This window comes from Emys orbicularis, chromosome 5 (genome assembly GCF_028017835.1).
Source record: "Emys orbicularis isolate rEmyOrb1 chromosome 5, rEmyOrb1.hap1, whole genome shotgun sequence".
Lineage (NCBI taxonomy): Eukaryota > Metazoa > Chordata > Testudines > Emydidae > Emys > Emys orbicularis.
In genome coordinates this window covers 67,568,106-67,593,951 of record NC_088687.1, presented here as the reverse complement: position 1 = coordinate 67,593,951, position 25,846 = coordinate 67,568,106, and the positions used below count along the sequence as shown (strand labels likewise).

Below are 25,846 nucleotides of genomic sequence, written 5' to 3'. Positions count from 1 at the left end.
TAAAAAATCTAACTTTTTGATTGGTTTACTTGTGAGTGACCATAGGAGTCACCTCCAATTCATTCTTGTTTTCTCCTGGAATAAAACAATTGCAGTCAGTCAGCTATTCATCCCAAATATCCCCACCCACTGCTCTCAAAGTACCTACATCATGCAATTTTCCTACTTGAATCACAACAGTTCAGTTAGTTCTGAAGATAACAGATCACACTTTGATGCTAGAGGAAAAAAAGAATAGATTGTATCATAGAAGAGTTACTTTACTTCCTTGCTCTGGGATGCTATGCTTTATTCTAACTGAATGTATTTATTAAGGACCCGTGAGGAAAATAAATCAATCTTTTTGTTGTTGTTCTTTGGGATTATGTTAGTGTGATATGATTAGAACAATTTACAGTAACCTGAGGTTTCAAATGATGACTCTACTACAGCTGACACATGCAAGCTCTCAAAAGTGCCCTGGGAAAAGCACAATGTAGATATCTTAGAAGTAATTGCATTTGGGTTTTCTTTTTCTCATTACCTGAACATTTACTATGTCATCTGAGTATATGATGTTGTTCTTATGGATCTATTCTCTCTATGCACATGGATGTTAATCTTACTGATTCTACTGGGAGTTATGTGCACAATATCTAGATGAGACCAGATCCTTATTTACAGCTCAGTTGTTCTCACATGTAAATGTAATGACCATAAATATATTTGCATGGCTTTTCCAAAGGATAAATTCCAGGACTTGATACCTTTTGTGATTAAAAAAAAGTCAAGGATTTCACCTGTTAATTCAGGCATATTTTTAAAAAAAGCTGGAATAGAAACAGTTTGAATTCCATTGTGTATTTTACAGAATAGCTAAATAAGTAATAACATAACATGATATCTTTGTCTCTGCTTGTTACTATTGATTTTTTTCCCCAAAAGCCCCACTGACTTCTGTGGAGCTTCCATGCAGAATGATTGCATGTGTTCTCCTCATGCCACATTTGGGTTCTGGACTAAACACTCTTCAGTGAGGTTTTATTTTACTACTACAAAGGAACAATCAGTGAGCTAGATCCTTAGATTTACACCAGCTGAGGAACTGGCCCGTTGTACTCAAGTACCTTTTAACTTGAACAGCATTTTGCATCCGAGTCAGATATTTCTCTTTAATTCTAAAAGAAAAGATGATCCTTTAGAGCATTAGTAGTTTCCAGTTCATTATGGAATTATTATTATTTTTTACTAAATGGATTTCATCTCATTTGTAGTGTTTATTTTTCTCTGGGGAATAAGGATCCACAACTCTTGCCTGCGGCATCATTCCTAGAAAAATCATATTACTGTAAGATTTATTAGCTAGATATAGATTTCTTCTGTATCACATTCAAATCAAGTAATTGCATGTACTTTGATGGTCTTAGTTGCAAAGAGTGTAGGTCAGAACCTTCTTTGATTCATTTAATTTGGCAGGGCTCTGATGAGGGGACCTAGGAACCCTATCCTCACCATTTCTGTCCATTATAAAACTTTTGGTTCAAGTATTTAAGCATTTGCATTTAAAATAGATCATTAATGAGTGCTTTAGCATTCAGGCTTAACATTTTCTTTCCATGAGCATTCTTGCAAGTAGAACTCAATTGTACAAAAGTTCAGATAGAGAACACAAAGGGGGCACAACCACAGCTGTTCCAAATTAGTTATTAAATGTGAGCAAATACTCTTAGGGTGAAGCACATTTCTTAGGGTGTATCACAACCAGGCTTTGGAAAAAATAGTATGAGGTTGTATCATTAAAGAATGTATTATAATGCATAGAAACCGGGGACATAATATAGTTTGTATTAATAGACTTAATTCTGGCATTTCTTAACCTTTGAGTGCTTTAAAAAGAAAGCAGGCAGAACATATTATACTACAACTGCAACTATAATGCTTCCCTTCCACATATCATCAGCAGAGCATGAGCTCTGGAGTCTCAGCACTGCAACACACATATCACATGGGCTAAATGACTAAACAGCAGTTATGACGTAATACCAGATATGCCTTGTGGACAACTCACTAGAGGAAGATGCATAATTAATTGAAATAGTATGTTATATATACACTAGTAATCCCATTTTACAGACAACATAGCCAAGCACATATATCTGGCAGATTCTACCTGAGAAGCAGAATGGATAAGATTAAGACCTCCCACCTTGTGTAATCTTACTGTGGGGAAGCTTGTTCAATAATAAGTTTTGAGAAAAACACTGAATTATATTAATCATTTATCAGAAGTGGTAAGCTTAGAATGCATGATCTCCTGGTCCCCAGCCCTGTGCAACTTCCCTAGGACAAAGGGTATTTTAAGGAGATAGAGGGAATATACTCAGATGAAACAGTGATTTTAGCAACAGGCTTTAAGCAAGCTCTAATGAGCTTAGTGCACACTGCAAATGTCAATTTTTGATATCTTAAAAGTCAGCTGATTCTGAATGGAGTTTCTTGGGGAAAGTAAAGGCCTCTCCCTGTTGCTAGGCCTACTCCCTTCCAGATTTAAAGATTTACAGGGAAACAATGTTGTCTAGTGCTTAGAACATTGGATTGGCACTCAGGGTTCTATTCCTGGCTCTGTCAGTGGCCTATGGGTAGGGTGACCAGACAGCAAATGTTAAAAATCGGGACGGGGGTTGGGGGTAATAGGAGCCTATATAAGAAAAAGACCCCAAAATCAGGACTGACCCTATAAAATTGGGGCATCTGGTCACTCTACCTATGGGTGACTTTGGGCAATTCTCTTCACCTTCCTGTGCCTTAGTTTCTTCTTACAGTATGTGCTTTAGACATATGACTGTATATGTGTGTATTTTATTATAAAGTATTTCACAATAATTGACCTGAGGCTATCCAACTAATTGTACTTAAGTTCCAGAGCCAAACCACCTGTTTAAATGAGCTCCAGAGGTACAGGCCACACTAATCTGCTGTTCTAACAGTGCCCTTAGCCAAAAAATAACGATAATCAAAAGCACTTATCAAGGTCTTATAAAGGTGCTACAGTACATGCTTATCAGTGAAAGTCTGCTATGTAACATGTCACTATTGGCAGAAAAAGGATGTGATATCACAGTGGGAATATTCCTGTTAGTAATCAATGATTAAGCAAGATTTCTTAAATTTGCTAATTAGATTTTTTTAAGCAAAAGTAATTGGTGATCTTATCTTTAATTATGCATTAAATAGCAGGAACTTTGAGCTTCTTTGTAAAAAAAAACAAGTTGTAATGAAGGTTAAAGAAACATACCTCCCTTTTCCCCAAGTTTTATTTCCTATAATTAAATAGAATTTGGAGCACTTAACTGGTGTCACAAAACGCAGTTGGAGAGATAATGAAGTAAGATAACTAAATGAAAAAAAATAATCCCATTCCAACATAATCAGTTAAATATTTCAAGTGTTATCCAACTGTTTACAAGAAATGCCCCAGCATGTTGTCACATTAGGATCCTGTTAATAAATGCCTCAGATTTCTGCCTACTAAGAAATACACCAATGTATTGTACCTCAGGAAGGATGTGTAAAATTAGAGGTAGCACGGAGGTTCTAATATGTAGAATTACAGACTAAAGGCTTCCAAACAATAGATATGGCAGACTAAAACATCCTTTTCTCAATAAATTTAGACTTGCTTTTATCCCTGAAAGAAAAATCTTTATCTGTTACTTCCTGCAAGTGTCTTAGAACAGCTATAGGTACTCTTCCATTTCCTAAAAATAAACAGTTCTATTAGCTAAATAGTTCGACAAACTCCTATACTTACTAATATATCAACCTGACTACAGTAACTCCTCACTTAATGTTGTAGTTATGTTCCTGAAAAATGCAACTTTAAGTGAAACAATGTTAAACTAATCCAATTTTCCCATAAGATTTAATGTAAATGCGGGGGGTTAGGTTCCAAGGCATTTTTGGGGGGGCAGACATAAGGCATTATATACTGTACAGTACTGTACTGTACTGTGGTTGGGAATACCCTGGCTTACCCCACACAGGCACAGCCCGCTGCAGGCAAGGACGTTAGGAAGCACCTTTGCAGTAGCAGCTTCCCCGGAGAAGAACAGGCTCGGACTTTGCTGGGAATGCTCCAGGCCCACCTCTTCCCACCCCCACTCCACCTCCTCTCTGGAGCATGCCACATCCCTCCCTGCCCCCAAAAAAGTCCTAAGCGCCTCCAAACAGCTGTTTGGTGGTGCTTAGGACTTTCTGGGGGGGGAGGAGGAGGAGGAGCAGAGACGCAGCGCTTCCCTGCTCCTGCCCCTCTCTCCCAGAAAGTCCTAAGTCCTAAGCGCGAAGTGCTGGGAGGGAGGGGAAGGAGCGGAGAAGCCCCGTGTGTGTCCACTCCTCCCCCCACCCTCCCAGAAAATCCTAAACGCTGCTAAACAGCTGTTTGGCGGCGCTTAGGACTTTCTGGGAGGGAGGGGATGCAGATGATACTAAACTACTCAAGATAGTTAAGACCAAAGCAGATTGTGAAGAACTTCAAAAAGATCTCACAAAACTAAGTGATTGGGCAACAAAATGGCAAATGAAATTTAATGTGGATAAATGTAAAGTAATGCACATTGGAAAAAATAACCCCAACTATACATACAACATGATGGGGGCTAATTTAGCTACAACGAGTCAGGAAAAAGATCTTGGCGTCATCGTGGATAGTTCTCTAAAGATGTCCACGCAGTGTGCAGAGGCGGTCAAAAAAGCAAACAGGATGTTAGGAATCATTAAAAAGGGGATAGAGAATAAGACTGAGAATATATTATTGCCCTTATATAAATCCATGGTTCGCCCACATCTCGAATACTGTGTACAGATGTGGTCTCCTCACCTCAAAAAAGATATTCTAGCACTAGAAAAGGTTCAGAAAAGAGCAACTAAAATGATTAAGGGTTTAGAGAGGGTCCCATATGAGGAAAGATTAAAGAGGCTAGGACTCTTCAGTTTGGAAAAGAGAAGACTAAGGGGGGACATGATAGAGGTATATAAAATCATGAGTGATGTTGAGAAAGTGGATAAGGAAAAGTTATTTATTTATTCCCATAATACAAGAACTAGGGGTCACCAAAAGAAATTAATAGGCAGCAGGTTTAAAACAAATAAAAGGAAGTTCTTCTTCACGCAGCGCACAGTCAACTTGTGGAACTCCTTACCTGAGAAGGTTGTGAAGGCTAGGACTATAACAATGTTTAAAAGGGGACTGGATAAATTCATGGTGGCTAAGTCCATAAATGGCTATTAGCCAGGATGGGTAAGAATGGTGTCCCTAGCCTCTGTTCGTCAGAGGATGGAGATGGATGGCAGGAGAGAGATCACTTGATCATTGCCTGTTAGGTTCACTCCCTCTGGGGCACCTGGCATTGGCCACTGTCGGTAGACAGATACTGGGCTAGATGGACCTTTGGTCTGACCTAGTACGGCCTTTCTTATGTTCTTATGTTCTTATGAGGGGGAGTAGCAGAGACACGGCGCCATACAGAAGTTATAGATTATTCTGTAGGTCTTCAGGTAGTATTTAACGAAGTGATAAAATGAATATAAGCTTCTGATTGCAACATAGCCATGAAATATGATTTTTTTCCTGCTTGCTGCTAGTGGAATTTTGGCTGTATCGGTTAAATGTGTAAAATATTGATATCCAATATTTCAGGAAAAGCATTCCTAAAAAACCTCTAAGGGCAATATGAAAAATGGCATACACCATATATGTTAATGATTTCAATACTATTTACCGTAATGAAGTATCGGTGGATACTGTATATATGGTTGCTGTTTTGAACCTTTCATTGGATCATTCACGAGTTATTCCTTGACTTTTGTCCTTTCTGACATCTAATAATCAGCTGGCAGTGAAGGTGAAGTAAAGCATGTTGTGGCATGGTAATGGAAGGAAAGCATCTCTTCGCCAGTTTTCAGTAATTATTTTGTTGCTTATTCTTCCTTTGTTTAAATACTGCCTGTTACCATAGCATTTGGGCACCATAACAGCATTTAAATGTACATAAAATAGTACTTAAGAACAACCCATTTAAATTAATAAATGATGGGGAATATAATGAGTTTTAATCAAAGTAAAAATGTGCAAGCATTTTGCCTCTAAACCTCATTAAATGTGAACTCAGACCTTCAATGTGCGCAAATTTTACAGGTGCTCTGAACCATTGCTGTTGTATAGGCATCCAAAAGTAGTGACACATTAAGAATAACTCCTACACTGTGGATTGTGTTGGTAAAAGGAAGAACACAAGGCACGCACACAGAGACCTTCCCCTTCCAATATACACTACTTCCATTTTATCCAGATTGAGCTTCTGCCAATATTCTGTTATCCATGTCACTACCTCTAGTAAGCTCTGGGAGGGCAGAGACACCACTGCATCCAGATTCAACAAAAGGAGATGTGAAGTTAAATATCATTCCCATATTAGCAATACTGCAGCCTAAAATGCAGGGGCTCCCAATTTCTCTTTTTATAGACTGTCTAATGGATGCCCCATGGAGGTATGCTATCCCAGCATATTTCAGTCCCTCTTCTCCCTTTATTCTCCTACTCTTTATGCCTCTGTACTCTTTCCATTTAATCTTTTTCTCTTATCATTAATTATTATGTTATTAAATTGCATACAATGTCTTAAATATGCATGAGATTTTTTCAGAACACGAAAAAAAGGCATGCCCCGAATATCTTATGATCTACGGCCCCAATCCTGGAATTGAATCTGTGAAAGTGAATCTTTGTGTCCAAGCAGAGCCACGTTGACGTCCATGAGTCTCTATGCATGCATAAGGATCCTTCCACATAGATCCACTTGCATGTTTGGGGTCTAAACTTAAACTTAGAAATAATGTAACAAATGATAAGAGGCAAAAAGTGGTGGAGGGTTGATGGAAGGCAGGCTCAGAAAATTATAATAAATGTAAGCAATTGCTCTAGTTTTTATATGTTTGCATGTTCAGGTTTTTATAGTTATGTCTTCTAAATGTTACTTGTAGTTCATCAGTAAAGCTGATTGGAATAGTTTCTGTTTTTTTCTTTTGTGGGAAAATGCTGATTTGTTGAAACTGAAACTTTTTTGTGGAAACAGTTGTTTTGATGATGCTTTTGTTGGGAAGGTGTCTTGGGTCCAGGAGGGTATCTCTGGGGAAGGAGGAGAGGGAAGAAGCGAAAGCAAAGATCTTCTGTTAATAGCCTGGTGGTTAGCACGCACATGTGTGATGTAGAAGACCTGCATTCAAGTCCTTGCTCTGAATCAGGTAGAGTAGGGACTTGAAACTAGATATGGCTCTCTTCCCTAGTTTTTTCAGTAAACATTTCCAAACATCTCTGTTTTCTTCCAATATACAATGAAAACAAAATTTGAAACCTTAAAGTTTTTCACAAAGCTAAATTCTTTTTATTCAGCCAGCCTTATTTATCAATTAAAATAATTATGACTATAGGAATTTTTGTATTGGATCAGACCCAGGTCCATCTCACCCAGTATCCTGTGTCTTGACAATGGCCAGCACCAGATGCTTTAAAGGAAGGGACAGGAAACCCTGCAATAGGCAGGTGTGTGCCGATCTGCCCCTCTTGAAGGTCTCTTTCTAATTCCTAAGAGTTGAGTGTTGACTTACCATTCAAATATTTTTGTTAGCATCAACTATTTTAAGCATGGATATTTTTGTTCATATAAAATGGATTAATGCTCGTTGCTTGGAAAAAGTTCTCTGTGAGGTGATGGGGTGAAGGGTAAGACTGGAAGATGCATGACAGTATAGGAGGAGGATGGAGGAGAACGTTTTTCTAAGAGTGTAAACCAACCAAAAATCTCAAGTCAAACTGTGAAGTGTAGGTAAAACATGATCAGAACATTATATATATAAAACCTAATGAAAGATGCTGGTATATTGTAAATGATTCATACAAATTCCTGCTCTTCAAAGGAAATATAAATAAAGAAATCAATAGCAAACCCTAAGAACAACTGAATTAAAATTCAGAATTGTGCAGTCACACTGTTGACAATGGAAAGAGGGATTTCTCAGAATGACATTCCTTCTCTTTCAGAAATTGACTTGCTGTAGAATGCAATGCCAGATGCTGTTAAATATGCTGGTAATATCACATTATCCTTTCATTATTTCATTATATATGGCTTCAGGATTCTTAGAATCAACTGCTTGGAGAATTTTTTTTGTAATGTGATAATTTTGCTTTTCATTTGACTGATAATTGTTTTCTGTATTCAGTTCCACCAGTCATTCGAGTCTATCCAGAGAGCCAGGCCAGGGAGCCTGGTGTGACAGCAAGCCTCCGATGCTACGCTGAAGGTATCCCAAACCCACAGCTTGGTTGGCTGAAGAATGGAATTGATATTACTCCAAAGTTATCCAAACAGTTAACCCTTCAAGGTAAAAAGGCATACTTACCACTAAGGCCATAGATATGTTTTTAAAAAAAAACAGCACTACAGAGATTCTACAGGGGAATCTGACCTATTATGCTGCTTTTATTTATCTGTTTAGAGAGACATTGTGCCGTTAAGCACAGCCCTGAACCAAGGAGGGAAGTGTGAATTGCACCACCTCAGGAGACACTGGGCCTTAGAGGTACCCTCTGAGGCACAAATCCCTCCCTGCTTCCTCTTTGCTTGAGTGAAGAAATGTGGAGAGTAATTGATTCTGGCCTGTACCAGCAATAACTTTCAATACTGTACCTGTCCCCAGTCCTGCACTAGAGTTTATCTGTGTGGGCCAGCACAATGAAAAGGTGAGCTAAGACTTCTCCCACCCTGCCAACCTGTACCAGATAGAGAAAGTGATCTTAAACCCAAGATCCATGTAAGTGAAGGGTGATGATTCTTACTCTCCCTTACTACCCTAGACAGGTCTGTGTAGTACAAGGCACAGTCCAGACGATAGTTTAATTGCAATTCAGCACTAAAGTTTTTGACTTGGAACAATTTATGCTGTTTTTGCCATTTGCCTAATTTAGGAGCAAATAATATGTTTAAAAAAAGATAACCAAGAATCTCAGTTATTGTTTTTATTTGTTACCCTGGTGTAAATCCAAACTCATTCTATTGACTTTAATGGAGTTTTTCCAGATTTACTCCACCATAAATGAGAGCAGAACTTGGCCCAATGTTCCAAATTATTTTTTTACTCTAACTCCATTGAAAACAAAAGAGTTTACTTTAGGGATGGATTAGGATTTAAGTGAATTTTGTAAATTTTGCAGTTTCTGTTAAGACCAGCAAAATCTGTTCACTGAGATAAGTAAAGAATGACTAGAACAGAGCATTAATCAGTTATTGGACATTATAATGAAACATATATAAAGTCATTAGTAAAGGTGTCTTGTACCATTTTGTGACACATGCTGTAAATAAAGTGCAAGCAAGGAGCTGAACAAAGACTCTGCCAGAAGCCAGGCTGAAAATATATTCTTTTAAAATTTAAAAACCACCCTTGCCTCCTGGACAGGAATTGGCAATACACGAAGCACTAATAGAATTCTCCAGCAATACTAGCAGTTTCCTCTGTAGATTGAGTAGAAGACTCCAAGTGTTAAGTATCTGAATTGTCATATCCTATTTTGCAACCTTTACTCACAATGGATGTGTCTTCACAGAACAGTTATCTTGAGTTATAACTTGAGTGTTACCCCAGGTGAACTCCTCTCCATACAGAAACATCTCTAGCTTAAGTTAAGTGGTGCTTTAAACTCAAGCTAGCTAGATCTTGGGGGTAGGGTGTAGGCGGTTGTTAAAGCTCTGTTGCTGTTGAAGCTTGAGATAGAAATTCAATGTGGATGCAACAGCTGGAATTACAACCATTCATCAGCAGCTAATGCAATCACTCGGTGCTGGTAATCAAGTCACTCTGTGTAATTCCACTATTGTTCTGAAGTGTGGGCAAGCTTTCTGAAGCTAGGCTAGTTTGAGTGCAGTTAACTCTAGGGTGCTAACTCCAGCTAGCTGTGATGTGAAGACATATCTGATGAGTGGTACTTATCCATGTGGGTAGTCTCATTATAGTAAGTGGGGATACTATTCTGAATATCTGTTACTTGACCTGAAAATGGGTTGCAGAATTGAGCCATTTATGTGCATCCAGAGGGTTTGTACTGAGGCAGCTAGCCCATGTCTCAACCCTGCTAGTTTTAGTGCATAGGCTTAACCAGGTCTGTCTACACATGCTGGGAAGTAAGTTCCCAGCTGCAGTGTAGACTTGCCTTAAGTGATTGGAAAAAAATCCTCCCCACTGAGAAATATGCAGGTGTGAGTTAGCAAGAATTGTGCAGCATTTTTGAAAATGTGTTCTTTTCTATCTTTTTGTAGAAGTATTTCATGACAAAGTGTATCATGATTTTTATTTTGAAAATGCGCCAAGGCCAGATTCTGGCACCCTTACTCAGGGTGAATAGTGAGTAGTTCTACTAATGCCAGTGAGGCTATTCAAGGAGTAAGGTACAACTCAATAGAAGTAAGGCTGTCAGAATATAGAGAAAACCCTCAAAGTTGGTTTTAGACAGCACTGAAATGTGGATACCACTTTTGGCTGGAAATTGGACAGAAGGTAGGCTCCTTCATAATATTTCTAAATGTAATGAATCTGGTCAGATCAGAAATATCACAAGATTAGCCTTTTGCAGTATTTCAGTGCTTCCTGTTATAGCCAAAGTCATGATACAGAGACACGCAAAAATGAAAGAAAAAGAAAAATAATAATCAACATTTTCCAACTCCTAACAAAATCCGCTTCGGGTTCATTTCAAGTTTGGATGAAGTTTCAGGTCAGTTCTTATCATATTGAAGCAGCCTCCATGCTTCCTAATGTCCAGAATGCAGTCTCACATAATACTGTACAGCTTTATTTTGTGTATGACTTTCCACACATATGTTATCTACAAATACTTTAAAATGTTAAATAATTGATAAAAACAGAGGGAGGATATAAGTTCCTATATGTTTGTGTTTTAATATTTAATACAAATTTGTAAATAATGGCAATCTAGTTCTCTAATATGAAAGAAGAACCCCAAGCCACAAAGTCTAGTTTTGGATCTAAACTTTCCCAAAGTTTGGAGTGGGATCAAATCCTAGGGGTCCAGTTTTGTCCTTAACTCTAAAACAAAATTTAAATAATCCTCTATTTCCCGACATGAGATTCAATTGCTTTGATGGATCTAATTTTTAGTGTATTTTTAGTCATTTAGGTCTACATTTCGAAAAGTAATTAGTGATTGTAGGTCCCTCAACCTTTTCCCAAGTTGGGACACCTCAAAAGGGTCTGATTTTTTTCAGGGGCAGATGCACAGAATTCTTGAAAATCAGGCCTTATTAAGGTGTCCCAACTTGGGAAAAGGTTGAGACACTTACAATCACTAATTACTTTTTGAAATGTTTGTGTTTTTACTTATTTACTGCTATAAGATATTTCTTGGGCTTTGATAGGAGCTTTGATTGAACATCCATTGAAATGGGTATAATGTAAGGGTGCATGGGAGATCCTGCAGCTTTTAAAGTATAGCTGTATACTTATTTCTATATTAGCAACTTGTACTTTATATAAAGTGTAAATTAAAGGCCAATCTTGGCATATCTCTCTCTCTCTCTCTCTCTCTCTCTCTCTCTCTCTCTCTCTCTCTCTCTCTTTATTAAAGTGCAGTTTTACCCACTTAATCCCAAGGACTTCCCACCCTTTCATAGGAGAGGGTCCCCCAATGCTGGGAGTTACTATGTTGTCAGCAAAGAGCAACACCTGCATTAGAAGGCTGCCTAAACAAAAGGCTGTCCTATGTTTTGCTAAGGTATTGGGGAGGGGGAGGAACACTCAGCCCTCTAATAAGGGACCTGGTAGCGGAAAGGGCCAGAGAAGCACCCAAAAGATGCACAGCTGGTCGGGATGCCATGAGAGCTCTCTTGAAGGGATGTGTGGGGAGCACTCTTGCAAACAAAAGCATCTAAAGGAAAGTGCTTTTGTGAAACAATAAGAGGCAGACAAAGGGAATGATTCTGTGGATCTCAGGTCTGTCTGAATGCAGGGTAAATAGCTCGTTGAGCTACCTTCTGTTCCATGTGCAGAGCTACTTGTTGTCCATCCTCTTCTTGGATGATCTGCCACTTTAAGGGACCCTGTGGTGTTAGTCCCCCTCCACAACTCCATTATTTTCAACTTCAAAGGTAGGGCATGGGGCAGAGACTCCTCTAGACAGAGAAGTGTCTGGGGAGTGAGACAGTGTGGAGTTCCTACCAACAATATACCAAAGTGCATCTGGGAAAAGAGCACAGATGGGAAAGTAGCAGATAGCTCTGTGCAGAGAGTGTTGCACCTACCCTTATAGGTGATCATCCTGAGCTCTACTAACCACTTCCACTCCCCCAAAAGACATACCCACTTTCCCCTTGAAGGAACACTTCATACTATGGGAACATTCCCTTCTGCAGGACCACTGTCCATGGGAACATGCCTTCTGGACTCTGACAGCTCACTTGTGCTCTGGAGGGTTGTGAGGGGAGGTTCTTAATATTAGATGTCTAGAGATAAATAATATGAGGAGAATGATCCTTGTTCAAGGAAAACATATTTCATGCCTTCTTGCTTAATACACTTTATTAAAAATTAAATTATGGATAATCTTAATACATTTTTCCAATAACCTCCCTATCCTTTACACCTCAAATCAGCAGTAAAAAAAAATGTAACGACTGGAACAAAAGAAAAGTGCTCCTTGACAAGCTATATGCCACATCCCTGAGTCCCATTTTGTCCATATACAATTGTAAAGACCAGATTCTTAAACATGGATTCTGAAGTTGAGCAGGCACATTTTGCACTTACAGCAGAGTGGCACTCCTATTACAAAAGGGTATTTGTATGAAAATCATATAACACCTTCTACCCAAGTCCACATACAATTTCCCATTTGTACACACAAATATTGCTTTTGCATGTACAAACTTGTGCACAAAACACTATTTGTGTGTACCGCTTCATAAGCATATATGAAATGTAGCCCTGAAATTGTTACAGAGACAGGTTTCCACAGAAACTACTATAAAATCCTGTACAAACTTATCAGCTGCTATTCTGCATTCACTTCCAGATGTAGTAATCACTGTGGCTGCTTTTTTTTAAAGGCAGAATTATCAATTGAATTAGAGCAATATTGCATATTTGAGAACTGTTTCAGAAAGGTGGATTTTCTTAGACTGATATTTCAAAGGACCCTCATCCCAGCCTCCTTGAGTAGCATTGCATAAACTAGGAACTATATCTGTCTTTCAGCATGTGGTGGAGTAGTTCTTTTGACAGTTTGCATTTGTTAGACTTTTATGGCTGTAAGCACATATGAGCGAATTTTCATGTGCATTTGTCCACATTTTGCACATATAAATTGTCATCTGAGAGTGCAGTGGCACTCTGACTAATTTGTGAGCAGGAGTGTACACATGAAAAAGAGGTTGGGTTATGCAAATTTGACCCTCTATTTTTCTAACTCAATTATACCAAATTATAAATAAATTCAATTAATGTAGCATCCCATAAGCTAGAAGCTATCTCTCTTTCAGCATGAATTGAGCTGAAAATTTACCTCATTATGTTCTATGGAAGCCATGTTATTTTGTGTTAAATCAGCAATACAAGACACCAGAATGTCAATGATTGTATACAGCATAAGTACAACAACAGCTAAAGCCTATAGAAGAGGGCATATCAGCATTCAAGCAGGTATATAATCTGGGACTGACATCCAGATCCAAGCAGCAAGTACAGTTGAGCTATTCCTGTTCTCTGTGAAATGGTTGATAGTGCTACTACACCTTTGGAGTAGTTTGGCATGGATCCAATGCATGAACTCAGGAAGGAATGCAGTTTAATTAGGATGAACCGAGAAAACTGCCTGAGAGTAATCTGAAAGCACTGTAGCAAAACTGAAATTGTTGTTCACATGGCGTGTTTTCCCTCTGTTTTCAGCAAATGGCAGTGAGGTTCACATTAGCAATGTGCGCTATGAAGATACAGGAGCGTATACTTGTATTGCAAAGAATGAAGCAGGAGTGGATGAAGACATTTCTTCTCTCTTTGTGGAAGATTCTGCTCGGAAGACCCGTATGTATTGGGAAGAAAGTCTATTTCTTATGTTAGCCCTCAGCTATGTGTTAAGAAAATTGATATTGAAAACCACTGTGAAGTATTAAATAAATTATAGTTAGTATGTCTAGATAGCTAGAAACTTTTTTTTAAAAAAGTGTAAGAATAAGTATAGCCATTGAAAAGTGTGTAATTTTAAATATTAATTTTATCCAGAAGTAACGTAAAATGTCTGATTAATTCTGTGAATTGATGCCTCCCTGTACCAGCATTATTGTTTGGATTGTTCCCTGAGGATCATTTTATCATATTGTAATGTCTTGGGAGAAACCTTTCTAGGTTTCTGTCTACGATCTCTATCCCTAAATATTCCTAGATACAGGACAGCTGAGGGAGAAGAAACATAGGTGACTTTCTGCCATCTTTTTGCTCCTCTGATTTTGGAGTCCGCTGAGGGTCAAACATGGCCCTGGTTCACATTAGAGTAGCCTCTGGGCAGCTTTAATTGCTCTAGTTACTAGAGTCTAGTAGATAACAGACTCCAATGAGTCCAAAGAACTGTAGTCTGGCTCTGCAATCTTGTGCTTTTTTAATTCTCCCTGCATACCCCAACCCTCCCCTACGCACCTGTTAGCCTGGGATAATAAGAAACAGCAGTGATGCTTGTCCTATGCCAGAACAGGATTCCACTATGCCAGGGAAATCCTTAGCTATTACCTTCTTAAGGCAGCTTTAACTGCCCTATGCAGAACTAGAGTGATACAGAGGAATTTTAGATGCCAAGGATCTTACAATTGGTCTTTATATTACCTGAATAAGAGACACCTCCAAAGAATCCCCACTGGTTTTACACTAAGCCTACTTCATCGCGGAACTACTCTGCAAGTTTTATTTAATACCATGCAGATGCCCATTCATTGCAAGTACACCTAGTAAAACTGATAGTTTAATAATGAGTCTCATTGTATTAATTCAAGGAATCCCTAATAACTTGGGTGATTTTTCAGCAATCATAGATATTATAGATGATATATATTATTGTATTACAGTAAGGTTGTCTGAGACTTCTCATTGTAAGACCCTGTTCTCAATTGCATATAACTTTACCAAACTTTAAGCATTTGGGCTGAAATTATGCCTGATGGGCTTCGTGGAGGTTTTGTTTTTGTTGGTTTTGGGTTTTAAACTTCAATCCAAAAGGTTCATCCATTTCTGAGAGCTAGGCTCTCAGGAAAAATACTTTTATGCACATATTGCAAAATTCTGGTCACCTTTGCTTTGAGATGCTCTAATACTCCATACTTTGGAGCAGGGACTTGAAATTTGGCAGGAGCTGGCTTTATGTCAAAGATGTGTCTTTTGATCTCCCCAGGAAAATTCACCCAAGTTTGGCTAAGTTATAAGCTTTTGAAAAAATGCAGTTTGCATATTTTCTTTCCATACTTGCTAGGGCTTAACAGCCAAAATCTCTGAAGAGTCTGTCTGCACTGTGCACGCTCCAGCAAGTGAAGTTGCTACTCTCATCCATGCTATGCTGTGTCCTGGTACCTAAACTGAGGCAGGGAAGCCTGTCTCTCCTGTGCTCAACCTACTGGGACCATTCATTGTAGGAAGGTCCATGAATCGAATGCAGAGGGGACAGAAGCCAGATGGGAGTTGCGAGGGAATAGATTGGGATAAGAGAGGTGTGGGGTAAGAGATTGGGTTTGGAGTCTGTGCCCACTAGAATCTGGAATGGAACCCAAGATTCCTAAGTCTGACTATTCCACTTCTGTCAGCAAATATCTATTAAACTCATTGACAAATATCTATTAATCTCTCATCCCTATAGTAGCACTTCCACCCTTCAGGAGTGTCATCTTGTCTCTAGTCACCATATTTCATGGAGTCCTTGGCTCTGGAGTCCCCCTACTGGGCTCTTCCTTGGACCTGCAATGTTCTTTCTCAGCCTGCATCTTCTCCTGACTCCCCCTTGGGGTATGGTATGGCTTGGCCCTCCAGCCAAATCACAAGTTTAAGCCCCTTCCAGGGTAGCATGAACAGGTCCAAATGAAAATCCAAATAAATCTTATAACTAATAGCCATTCCACGTCTCTCAGGCATCACTTGTTCATTCTGCTTCAGGGCTTCCTCTGCAGGAGCCTAACCTGCTCTTGTAGTGTTCTTTCTCTGTTGCTTTCTGTCTGTTAAACCCCAAGCTAGGGCTTCTCTCCATCAGAGAGTCCAGTCACCTCTGTTGTCTCTTCCCAATTGAGCTCCCTCAGTCTTCTTATAAGGCCTAGCTCTGTCTAGTCTGGCCGGAAGGCAATCAGCTAATTACCATCCAGGTGTGGAACATGGGTTCTTTCCCTTGCCTTGCAGGTATAGGGGGTAAACTCCATCAAAATCTCCATCTAATACTTGTCCACTTAGAAACAATAGGTTGTCATCCTCTATCAGTTGCTCCTTTAGCTCAAGTGGCAAAGGTCTGTGTGGTGGAGCTAAATGTTCCAACCCTGCTGATGACACAGTGGGTGTCATTTTGATGCCATGTGATAGATTTTCTATTTTTGCAAGTTTTTGTTGTTGTTTTTTTTTAAATCTAGGAGGTTGTACACAAAGAACTACATTGAAAGAACATTATTAAGATTGGAAAGTCAAGCACTTAAAAGTTAGGCAATGCAAAGGTAACCTTAATTCTGGTAACCTTAGCCCAACTCCCCTATGCATGTTCATGTTGATGCAGTTTTTAATTACATTGTCACGTACTATATTTCCACAGAATCGCTGCCTCATTCAGTGCATAGGATGAATGGTGCTAAATTAGCATGCAGCCTTCAATATATTGTTGAATATTCGTGATTCAATGTGTGGCCCTATTTATTTACTGCACACTATTCATATCCTGCTCTGAAGACAGAATTAGTAATTTCCACAGGGGTGTCTGAGTGCATCACAAACATTAATTGATTTATTTTCAAAACACCCCTGTGAGATGAAGGGATATTAAAATAAATTCTTCGTGAGGCGAAGAATAGACCAAAGGGCGTGAAGGACAATTTAAAGCTCACTTGACCATCCATGATCATAAAGAAATCCTGTACATTAGTTTTCCTGTTGTAGGATTACAAAACAGATACCATAAACTTTAATTTTTATCAAGGCTGTCATCTTCAGTTTGAGTAATTATTAGATTTTCCAGGATCAGGAGGTCATGTTTTAAAGTGATATATGTGTTTGAAGTAAAGTTTGGGGTCTTTCAACTTTAATGTTCAATATATATGCTTTTTAGTTTTTTTTTTATCTTGATGTATAGTATTTTTCTATTTTGATATCTTTATTACAAACAATATTATTATTATTTTATTTTATGCTTAACAACCATGTTTATTCTTCTTAATTTATAAAACTGAGAACTAAAGTTAGGCAGAGAAAAATCACTTTAAGTTGTGATTTTTATGAGGTCTAAACTCAGAAAAGATTCCCTTTACAATTTCAAAATACTGTTTTCATGAATTATAAAATGTCAAGACTTTATAGCAGCTAACTTTATAAAACTTACAAAATTGTATAACAGGCAGTAAATAATGCATGCTGCGAATACATTCAGGTCCAGTAGCAATATGTCGGGAGCAGTTAATGTGGACATTTGGATTTAGCTGAAATTTGTATCAGGAGAGTAACAGAATATAAACCTAAATGTTTCTAAGAGAATCCATCTAAGTAAAACTGACTGCTTACCTTGAGTGTCCTAGTCAGACTGTGTATGTTGGGGACTAGGAGTATTATTGTCCTATTCTTAAGAATCTCTGAACATGTTTTTCTAAAACTCTGTGACTATATAGATACGGACATTATTGTCTTCAGCTTCTTATACCTCATTACACTTGGAGTCAGTTTTTCAAACATGGGTTCAACAGGCGCTTCCAGAAGATGCACGTGCACTCAAAACCTATATTTGCATGTGCAAATCAGGCATATGGGCATATAAATGAAAATGGGTAGTTACTGTCAGCATCCAGTTATTGTTTTTACATGCACAAATGCTAGCCTGCCTGCACAAGTACTGACATTTTGTAGACACCACGGCACGCACAATTTTTTTTTTGTTTTTGCTATCACTTCTGTTGTGTTTTTGCAGAATACTTATTTAATTTATGATATTTGAAGTTAGAGGAGGAGGGCTTTGTCACTAACCTCAGTCTGCTTTTATTCATACCTCACCAAGCACTGCATTTTGGAAAAAATTGCTTTGCCCTTAACAGGGATGAGACTGACACAGCCAGAACCATCTGGTTAGTTATTTGTTACTTAAATACAAAGTCCCCCCCCCCCCAACTATAATCTAATTCCTGCTGCTGACGCCACAGATTCTGATCCAAGAATGTCCTCTAGTGAGTGGTGCAAATGTGATTTCATATGATCTCACATAAGCTGTAGCCCTTATATATTACATTCATTATAAATGATTCCACGTTTATTCTCCATTAAGGGAATAAAACAGACATGTTTATATTCTTAATCTAGGCTTTTTTTTTTTCTTTCTTAGTGAAGCACAGAAGCCTCCCTGTTGGAAACGTTATAGTGGAATGCTGTATCAGGAGGGAAGCAACATAGCTCCTCTCCAGCTCGTCAGCTCGCCTGAACTCCCCTGCTTTCTGACAACAACAGTATGTCAGAATATTGGGGAATTCAGAATGCTGATTGGCTGTTGAGGAGGTAATGATTTATAATGAGCATTTCCAGTGGCTATCTGGAGTATAAAGAGTTTATCATTGCATTGCATTGCACTTAACAGTACAAACATAATGATCCACACAACAAACAAAAGTACACAGGGTGTGGGTCTTACTGCTGTAAATATTTCGCTTCCTGGAATGACGGGTTGCCTTTCTGTACTGATCCCATCTACTGTTTTTGTATGCATGTAAAACCTTCTGGCAATGAATATAGAATCAATGTTGCATAATAGATTACATTTGGCCATTTATCTCTGGGATCTCATTTTCAATCCAACCAATTTTCATTAACAAAAATTAGTCTCTGAAATTTTATTTTTTGAAGCTAGTATCTGTAAACAAAAATCAGAGCATTTCCTTTATTGTTATATTTTAAATTTGAGATTAGATTGCTGAGATTTAATAGTTTATGGTGTGGTGTGTTAGAGATGAATGTCCTGTGGTTTATAACAGAAAGAGAAACAGAGTGATGGATAGGACCTGTAGTGGATTGTGTGGTGCCTGATGCTAGAAGCAAGAATAAAAGGAAATAAATAGTGTGAGGTATCGTTTAGGTAGATCAGTAAGGACATTATTTATTTTAAAGTTTCTAGCAGGTAGCACAGATATTTGACACATTCTCATTCCCAGTACACCTAGATGGTAATGATTCATCATCAAGATGGAAATTCAAGATTAAAGTAGGTGAAAAACACTGTGAAAGTGCTTTGTCACCCAGAGCTGTTAAATTTATGCCTACATTAAACAATGAGCTGATGTTCTGTTACATATAGGTAAGATTTTAATAAATGATGGCAATCTCAAGAAAAATCCAGCCTCTGGTTAGCCCTTGAGCATTATGCAGTATATATATTTTTAAAAGAAAACAAAACAAACTTTTAAAAATATGTTTTCATGTTAGGATTGTCCCAGAAGTACAGTACATGAATGTGCAAGAGCATTTTCTTTCAAACAACATACTTTCAGGAGATTACTATGTCAACATACAAACTCCCTTTTGAATTGAAACTTGATATATTTTATGTTTGAGCCCAAGAACCAATACCTTTTTCTTGCCAGATCTGAAAAAAATGCCATGGGAATTTTTCAAGTTACATACTATTCCCCAAAACATTTATATTATATGCAGAAGCTACCTGACACTTCCCATTATTAGACCCTATTTTCATTTGCTGAACCTTAAATGTTCAGGCTGAAACTTTCCATGATGGTTGTCTGCCTTAGATTGCTTTTTTGGTTTGTTTAAGTTTTAACAAGTAGGTTCAGCCATTTCTGAGAAAAAAAGTTAGGAGAAAATACATTGTTTTTGCTTATGTTTAAAAAATAGTTTTATTGAGAAGCTTTAGCATATCCCCATTTTGGAACAAGGGCTGGAATTGGTGGGTGGGGCGATGGCAGTGGAACTGGGAAGTGCCTTTTGCCATCCCAATTAAAATCTGCCCAAATTTGGCCACATTATAAGCCTCTAAATAATTCCAGTTTATACGTGGTCAGTAGAGACTTGTTAAAGTTTGGCAGCTAAGTTCTCTTCAACTTTTGTCTGTACTTATGGCATGCTCCATCCCTAGGGCTGCAGGACCTGAGCAGGACTTTCCCTGTAATGGCTCTCCTGGCTGTTAGAGGCCACTGTGGAACTGGTACAGAAACTGAAAGCATAGAGTCTTTCCTTCTTGTACTCAGTGCTCCCCTGCTGGTACCTAGACTGTGTGGCAGAGAAGGAGAAAGTAAATTGATTGGGGTAGAGAAGGAAGAGGAATCCCGGGACAGGAAGAGAGTGTTGCTAGAATCAGGGGCTAAAGAGTGTAGGGAAGCAAAGGAGGCAAGGATAGCAGGTGTGCAGGTGTGTGGATAGGAGCAGAGAGTGAGGTTCTGGAGTTATATAGGCATAGAGCTAGAGGATGGCAGGAACTGTGGGATTATTAGATGGATAGAAGACAGGAGTGGATAAGAACAGAGGAACAGACTGGGGTAGGGGGGTCTATAACCATGAGATCACCCTCCTCTACAGAACCTGGAATTGAACCCAGGAGTCCTCACTCTTTATATTCCTCTCTTGTCAGCAAATAATTGTGAAATCAATGGCAGGTGTGTGTCTCATCCACTCTCTAGTATCTGGTCCATATAGAGGTTAATTGTCTACTGCTGCTACTAATTACTAAGTAAGCTCAAGTGGTAGAGGTCTATGCTGTGAATATAATTGTCTGAATCCTGCCGATGACCCAATTTGGGGCTCAGTGTGGTTCCACATGACAGATTTTGGGTGTTTTTATTTTTTTTAATTAATAAATTATATATAAAAATGTTAGAAATAGCTTGCAAAGCCAAGCACTCCAAAGTTAGAAAATGCTATGATTAAGTTTACCTGTGTAACCTTAATTCATCCATCTTTTGTGTATGCATTATGATACACTCTGTAACAGGGGTGGCCAACCTAAGCTTGAGAAGGAGCCAGAATTTACCAGTGTACAATGCCAAAGAGCCACAGTAATATGTCAGCAGCCCCCCATCAGCTCCCGCTCTCAGCGCCTCCCACCCACCATCAGCCCTGCCGATCAGCACCTCCCCCTCCTTCCCCGCACCTCCTGATCAGCTGTTTAGTGGCATTCAGGAGGCTCGGGGGTGGGGGGGGGGAAGAGCGAGAGCACTGCAGACTCAGGGGAGGGGGCAGGAAAGGGTGGAGTGGGGTAGGGCCTGTGGCAGAGCCAGGGGTTGAGCAGTGAGCATCCTCCCCACCCCACCCCACCCCCCGGCACATGGGAAAGTTGGCACCTGTAGCTGCAGCCCCGAGGTCAGTGCCTATACAAGGAGCCGCATATTAACTTCTGAAGAATCGCATGTGGCTCCGGAGCCACAGGATGGCCACCCCTGCTCTATAATGACATGATTATATACTATTTTTTTCCAGAGGATCCCTGCCTCATTCAATGTAAAGGATGGATAGTGCTCCACAAATTAATCTCCTGCTATTTGTAGAACACCTGCCTGATTTGTTGCAGATTTTGGAAGATGTGTGGTGGCAGAGAACTGCAAAAGCTAAAGGATGGTCTAATTGTTAAGGCAGTTGTATTCTGTCCTGGAGAAATGGATTCTATCCCTGCCTCTGCCACAGAGTTCCTGTGTGATGCTGGGGAAATCTCTTAATCCAAACTGCACCGTTGGCCAGTAATAGTGTGTTCCTCATTTTCTGGATACCCAGCGTGAGAAACCTCAGGACAGATTTGCAAAAGTGTTGAGCAATCACAACTGCAACTGAAGTCAGTGAGAGCTGTGCTCTGAACATAAACTGTACTATATAATGCTAAGTACTCTAAAAAATCAGGTCATAGGTGACTTAAGTTGAGCTCACTTCTCACAGTTTTGTCCTTAATCTTTCTGTGCCTCAGTTCCCCATTTGTAAATTGGATTTAATACTGCCACTTACCCTCACAAGACATTTGAAAGTTAAATTCATTAATGTTTGTGAAGCACTCAGATACTATGATGAAAACACCATAGAAACATCCATGAGGAAATTAATATTTTTTATTCAGTTCAGGGATTGGATGGTATATATTAAATAAGGTATAGGGACATACATTGAATATGGAGAAGAAAAGAAATATTGAATAGCTGCTGATTCACTGCATGAGGCGGGGTTCGTGTGGAAAAAGCAGTATATGGCCATGAAATTAAAGATTGTATCATAGTGCATAAACACAAGGAGACCACATTACGATTGAATGGGTAACCTTAATTCTGCCATTTCCTAACTTTTGAGTGCTTGAGTTTGCAATCTCTTACTGATCTTTTAATATAGTTTTGTTAATGTATGTCTATATAATTTATATGTATTGTTATAACAATGCATACAAATGCATTCTTAGCATACATATGGGAGTTAATTGGTGCATGTAGTTTTGTATATGTACCCATTGCATCCTGCTTTATAGATTTTGACCTTAAACTAATGGCCCAACCCATTTTGGAAGGAAAACCCCTCTTTAAACATTAAAATAAAATACTCTACAATTAAAGCAAATTTTTATCCACCAAAAATTGGTAAAATTTCTAGCACATACATTCAGTGTGATCGTCTAACAGTAATCATATTTAAATTTAGACCATTAGCTTTATTCTGTAGACTAAAAAATAGCATGTGAGGGTGTAGACTTCACTCTGCAAACAAATTCCTGACACCTGTTTTATTTTAATACAGGAACTACAGCAGGGTGCTAACCATGCAGTGATACCAATGAATACATTTTTTTTCTTACATCTGAAGCAATCCATTTTGATTTCCCCACAATATAGAGAGCCAAAACCTTTTCAATCATACTTTGTACATGACATCCCAATGGTCTTGTGGTTAGTGCTCTGTGTGGATTGTTTTTTAGGTCAGCAGAAGGCAGGAGCAATGGTGGAAGCAAAGCAAAACCATTCTAAAGCCTATGAAGTCAAAAGGAGTCTTTCTATTCATTTCAGTAGAATTTGGGTCATACGAACATAAAAATGGCCATACTGGATCAGACCAAGGTCCATCTAGCCCAGTATCCTGTCTTCTGACAGTGTCTAATGCCAGGTGCTTCAGAGGGAATGCACAGAACAGGTAATCCTCAAGTGATCCATCCCCTGTCACCCATCCTAGTTTCTGGTCATAAACTCCCTTAGTGGTGAATTAAGCAGGCTTTGTGAAAGCTTTGTAACAAAACTGGAAAATGACTATGATTATCATAAACAAGCGTCAGCAAACTTCAAGTGAGATTTTTGACCAGGCCCCATTCCCAGCAGGTATTGATCTCCCAAAATATCAGATATCTTCTTGAATTAAATGGTGCTCAAGCTTCCCATCCTATCCCATCACCTATAGTGTCTTTTGGATACTTATTGTGGATAGGAAGATCAGGGCTAGTTCCATCAGTTTCACAATAAAAGCAATGAAACCTGTTGGCTTTCCAGTTCTATCCTATTTTGTTTGGCATTTCAAATTCAAATGAACTCAATACTCAGAGTGAAACTGTAACCACTTAGTGTTTAAGGCTAGAAGGGACCATTAGATCAAGTCTCACCTCCTGTATATCACAGGAAATCAAATTTCATGCAGTAATGGCTGTATCAAGCCCAGTAACTTGTGTTTAGCTAAAGCATATCCTTCAGAAAGACATCAAGTCTTGATCTGAAGACATCAAGAGATAGAGACTCCACCACTACCTGTGATAGTTTGTTCCAATGGTTAACCACCCTGACTTTTTTTTTTTTTTTAACAAAGTGCCTAATTGCTAATTTAAATTCTCTGGCTTTATATTCCGTCCATTGGTTCTTGTTATGCCTTTCTCTGCTAGATTAAGGAAACTTTTAGCTCTGGTATTTTCTTCCCATGAAGATATCTATACAGTGTAATCAAGTCACCTTGTCTCTATGATGAGATGTGTAGATTGAATTTTGTAAGGCTTTCACTATCTGGCATTTTCCCTAGCCCTCAAATGATTTTTGTGGTCCGTTTCTACACCTTCTCCAGTTTTTCAACATCCTTTCTAAAATGTGGACACCAAAAGTGTACACAATATTTCAGGATCAGTCTCTCTAATACAGTATACAAAGATAAAATCACTTCCTTATCCCTACTCTCACTGCTCCCTTGTTTACATTACCCAGGATTACATTAGCTTGTTTGCTCCAGCATCCTACTGGGAGTCAATGCTGAGTTGCTTGCCTGTTATGACCTCTAAATCCTGTTCAGAATCACAGGGAGGAGGGGTAGCTCAGTGGTTTGAGCATTGGCCTGCTAAACCCAGGGTTGTGAGTTCAATCCTTGAGGGGGCCATTTGGGGGTTGGTCCTGCTTTTGAGCAGGGGGTTGGACTAGATGACCTCCTGAGGTCCCTTCCAACCCTAATATTCTATGATTGCTTTCCAGGTTAAAGTCCCCTGTTCTATAAGCATGGCCTGCATCCATTGTTCCTAGATGTATAATTTTGCATTTGGCTATATTAGAACACATTTTCTTTAAATGGGCCCAGTTTACCAAGCAATCAAGATTGTGCAGTATGATTGCCCTGTTTTTATCATTATTTATCACTCTGCCAATCTCTATAAATGCTCCCATTTGATGACGATTCCCCATTGACAACTTCTTTATTACTTTTTGAGATCTGTCTGTTATCCAGTTCTCATTCCATTTAAAGTATTCCTTTTGATATATTGTAGCATGCTAATATTTTAATCAGAATGCTGTGCAATACTAAGTCAATGTATTACAACGCTGCAGTTACCTTTATCAGCCAAACTTGCAATCTCCTCAAAGAATGAAATCAGGTTTCTTCGATAAAACCTATTTGCCTTAAACCTATGTTGACTGGCATGAATTATAGTCCTATCCTTTCATTTTTTATCAATTGGACCTCTTATCAGTTTTTTCATTATTTTGCCTGGGATTATATCAGGCTGACTGGTGTATTGTTACTCAGGTCATCTCTCTTGCTCTTTTTGAATATTAGCACAATATTAGCACTTTTCCAGTCTTCTGGAACGTCTCTGGTGTTTCAAAATGTAAAAATTAATACAAATGAGCCACAGATTTTTCTCAGCCAACTCTTTTGGGACTCTTTGATGCAAATTATCCATGTAATAAGTGAATATCATCCTACTTCTTTCCAAAAAAAGAATTGAAATATTTATTGAACAATATTAACAATGAAACATGCTATAAAGTTTTCCAACATCCACGCAAACCAAACCAGACAGATTTTGAGTAGCTCTTAAAAGGAAATATTTTTCCTTCTCCTTATAGCTTTTCCATGTGATTTAGCATTTGGATTAATTATCTTTGTAAGGCACCATCTGGCCATATTTTTTTTCCTCCTCATACATGCACATATTTGATTGAATCATAGAAATATATGGTCCATGTCTGCCACACTGAGGCAGGACCAAGTATACCTAGACTATCACTTACAGGTGTTTGTCTAACCTTTTCTTACAAATCTCCAATGATGGGGATTCCACAACCTCATTTGGTAACCTATTCCTGTACTTTACTATCCTATA

At 38.7% G+C, this 25,846-nt stretch overlaps 1 protein-coding gene across 2 annotated transcripts in view; it reads left to right on the top strand.

The window, feature by feature from the left end:
* The window catches only part of FSTL5 (follistatin like 5), a 526,494-nt gene that overhangs the window by 419,719 nt on the left and 80,929 nt on the right, over nt 1–25,846 (top strand). For both annotated transcript variants that reach the window (XM_065405185.1, XM_065405184.1), the window contains exons 8-9: nt 8,257–8,418; nt 13,990–14,124. In XM_065405185.1, coding sequence (XP_065261257.1) covers nt 8,257–8,418; nt 13,990–14,124 — 297 coding nt within the window. The remainder of the gene's footprint in view (nt 1–8,256; nt 8,419–13,989; nt 14,125–25,846) is intronic.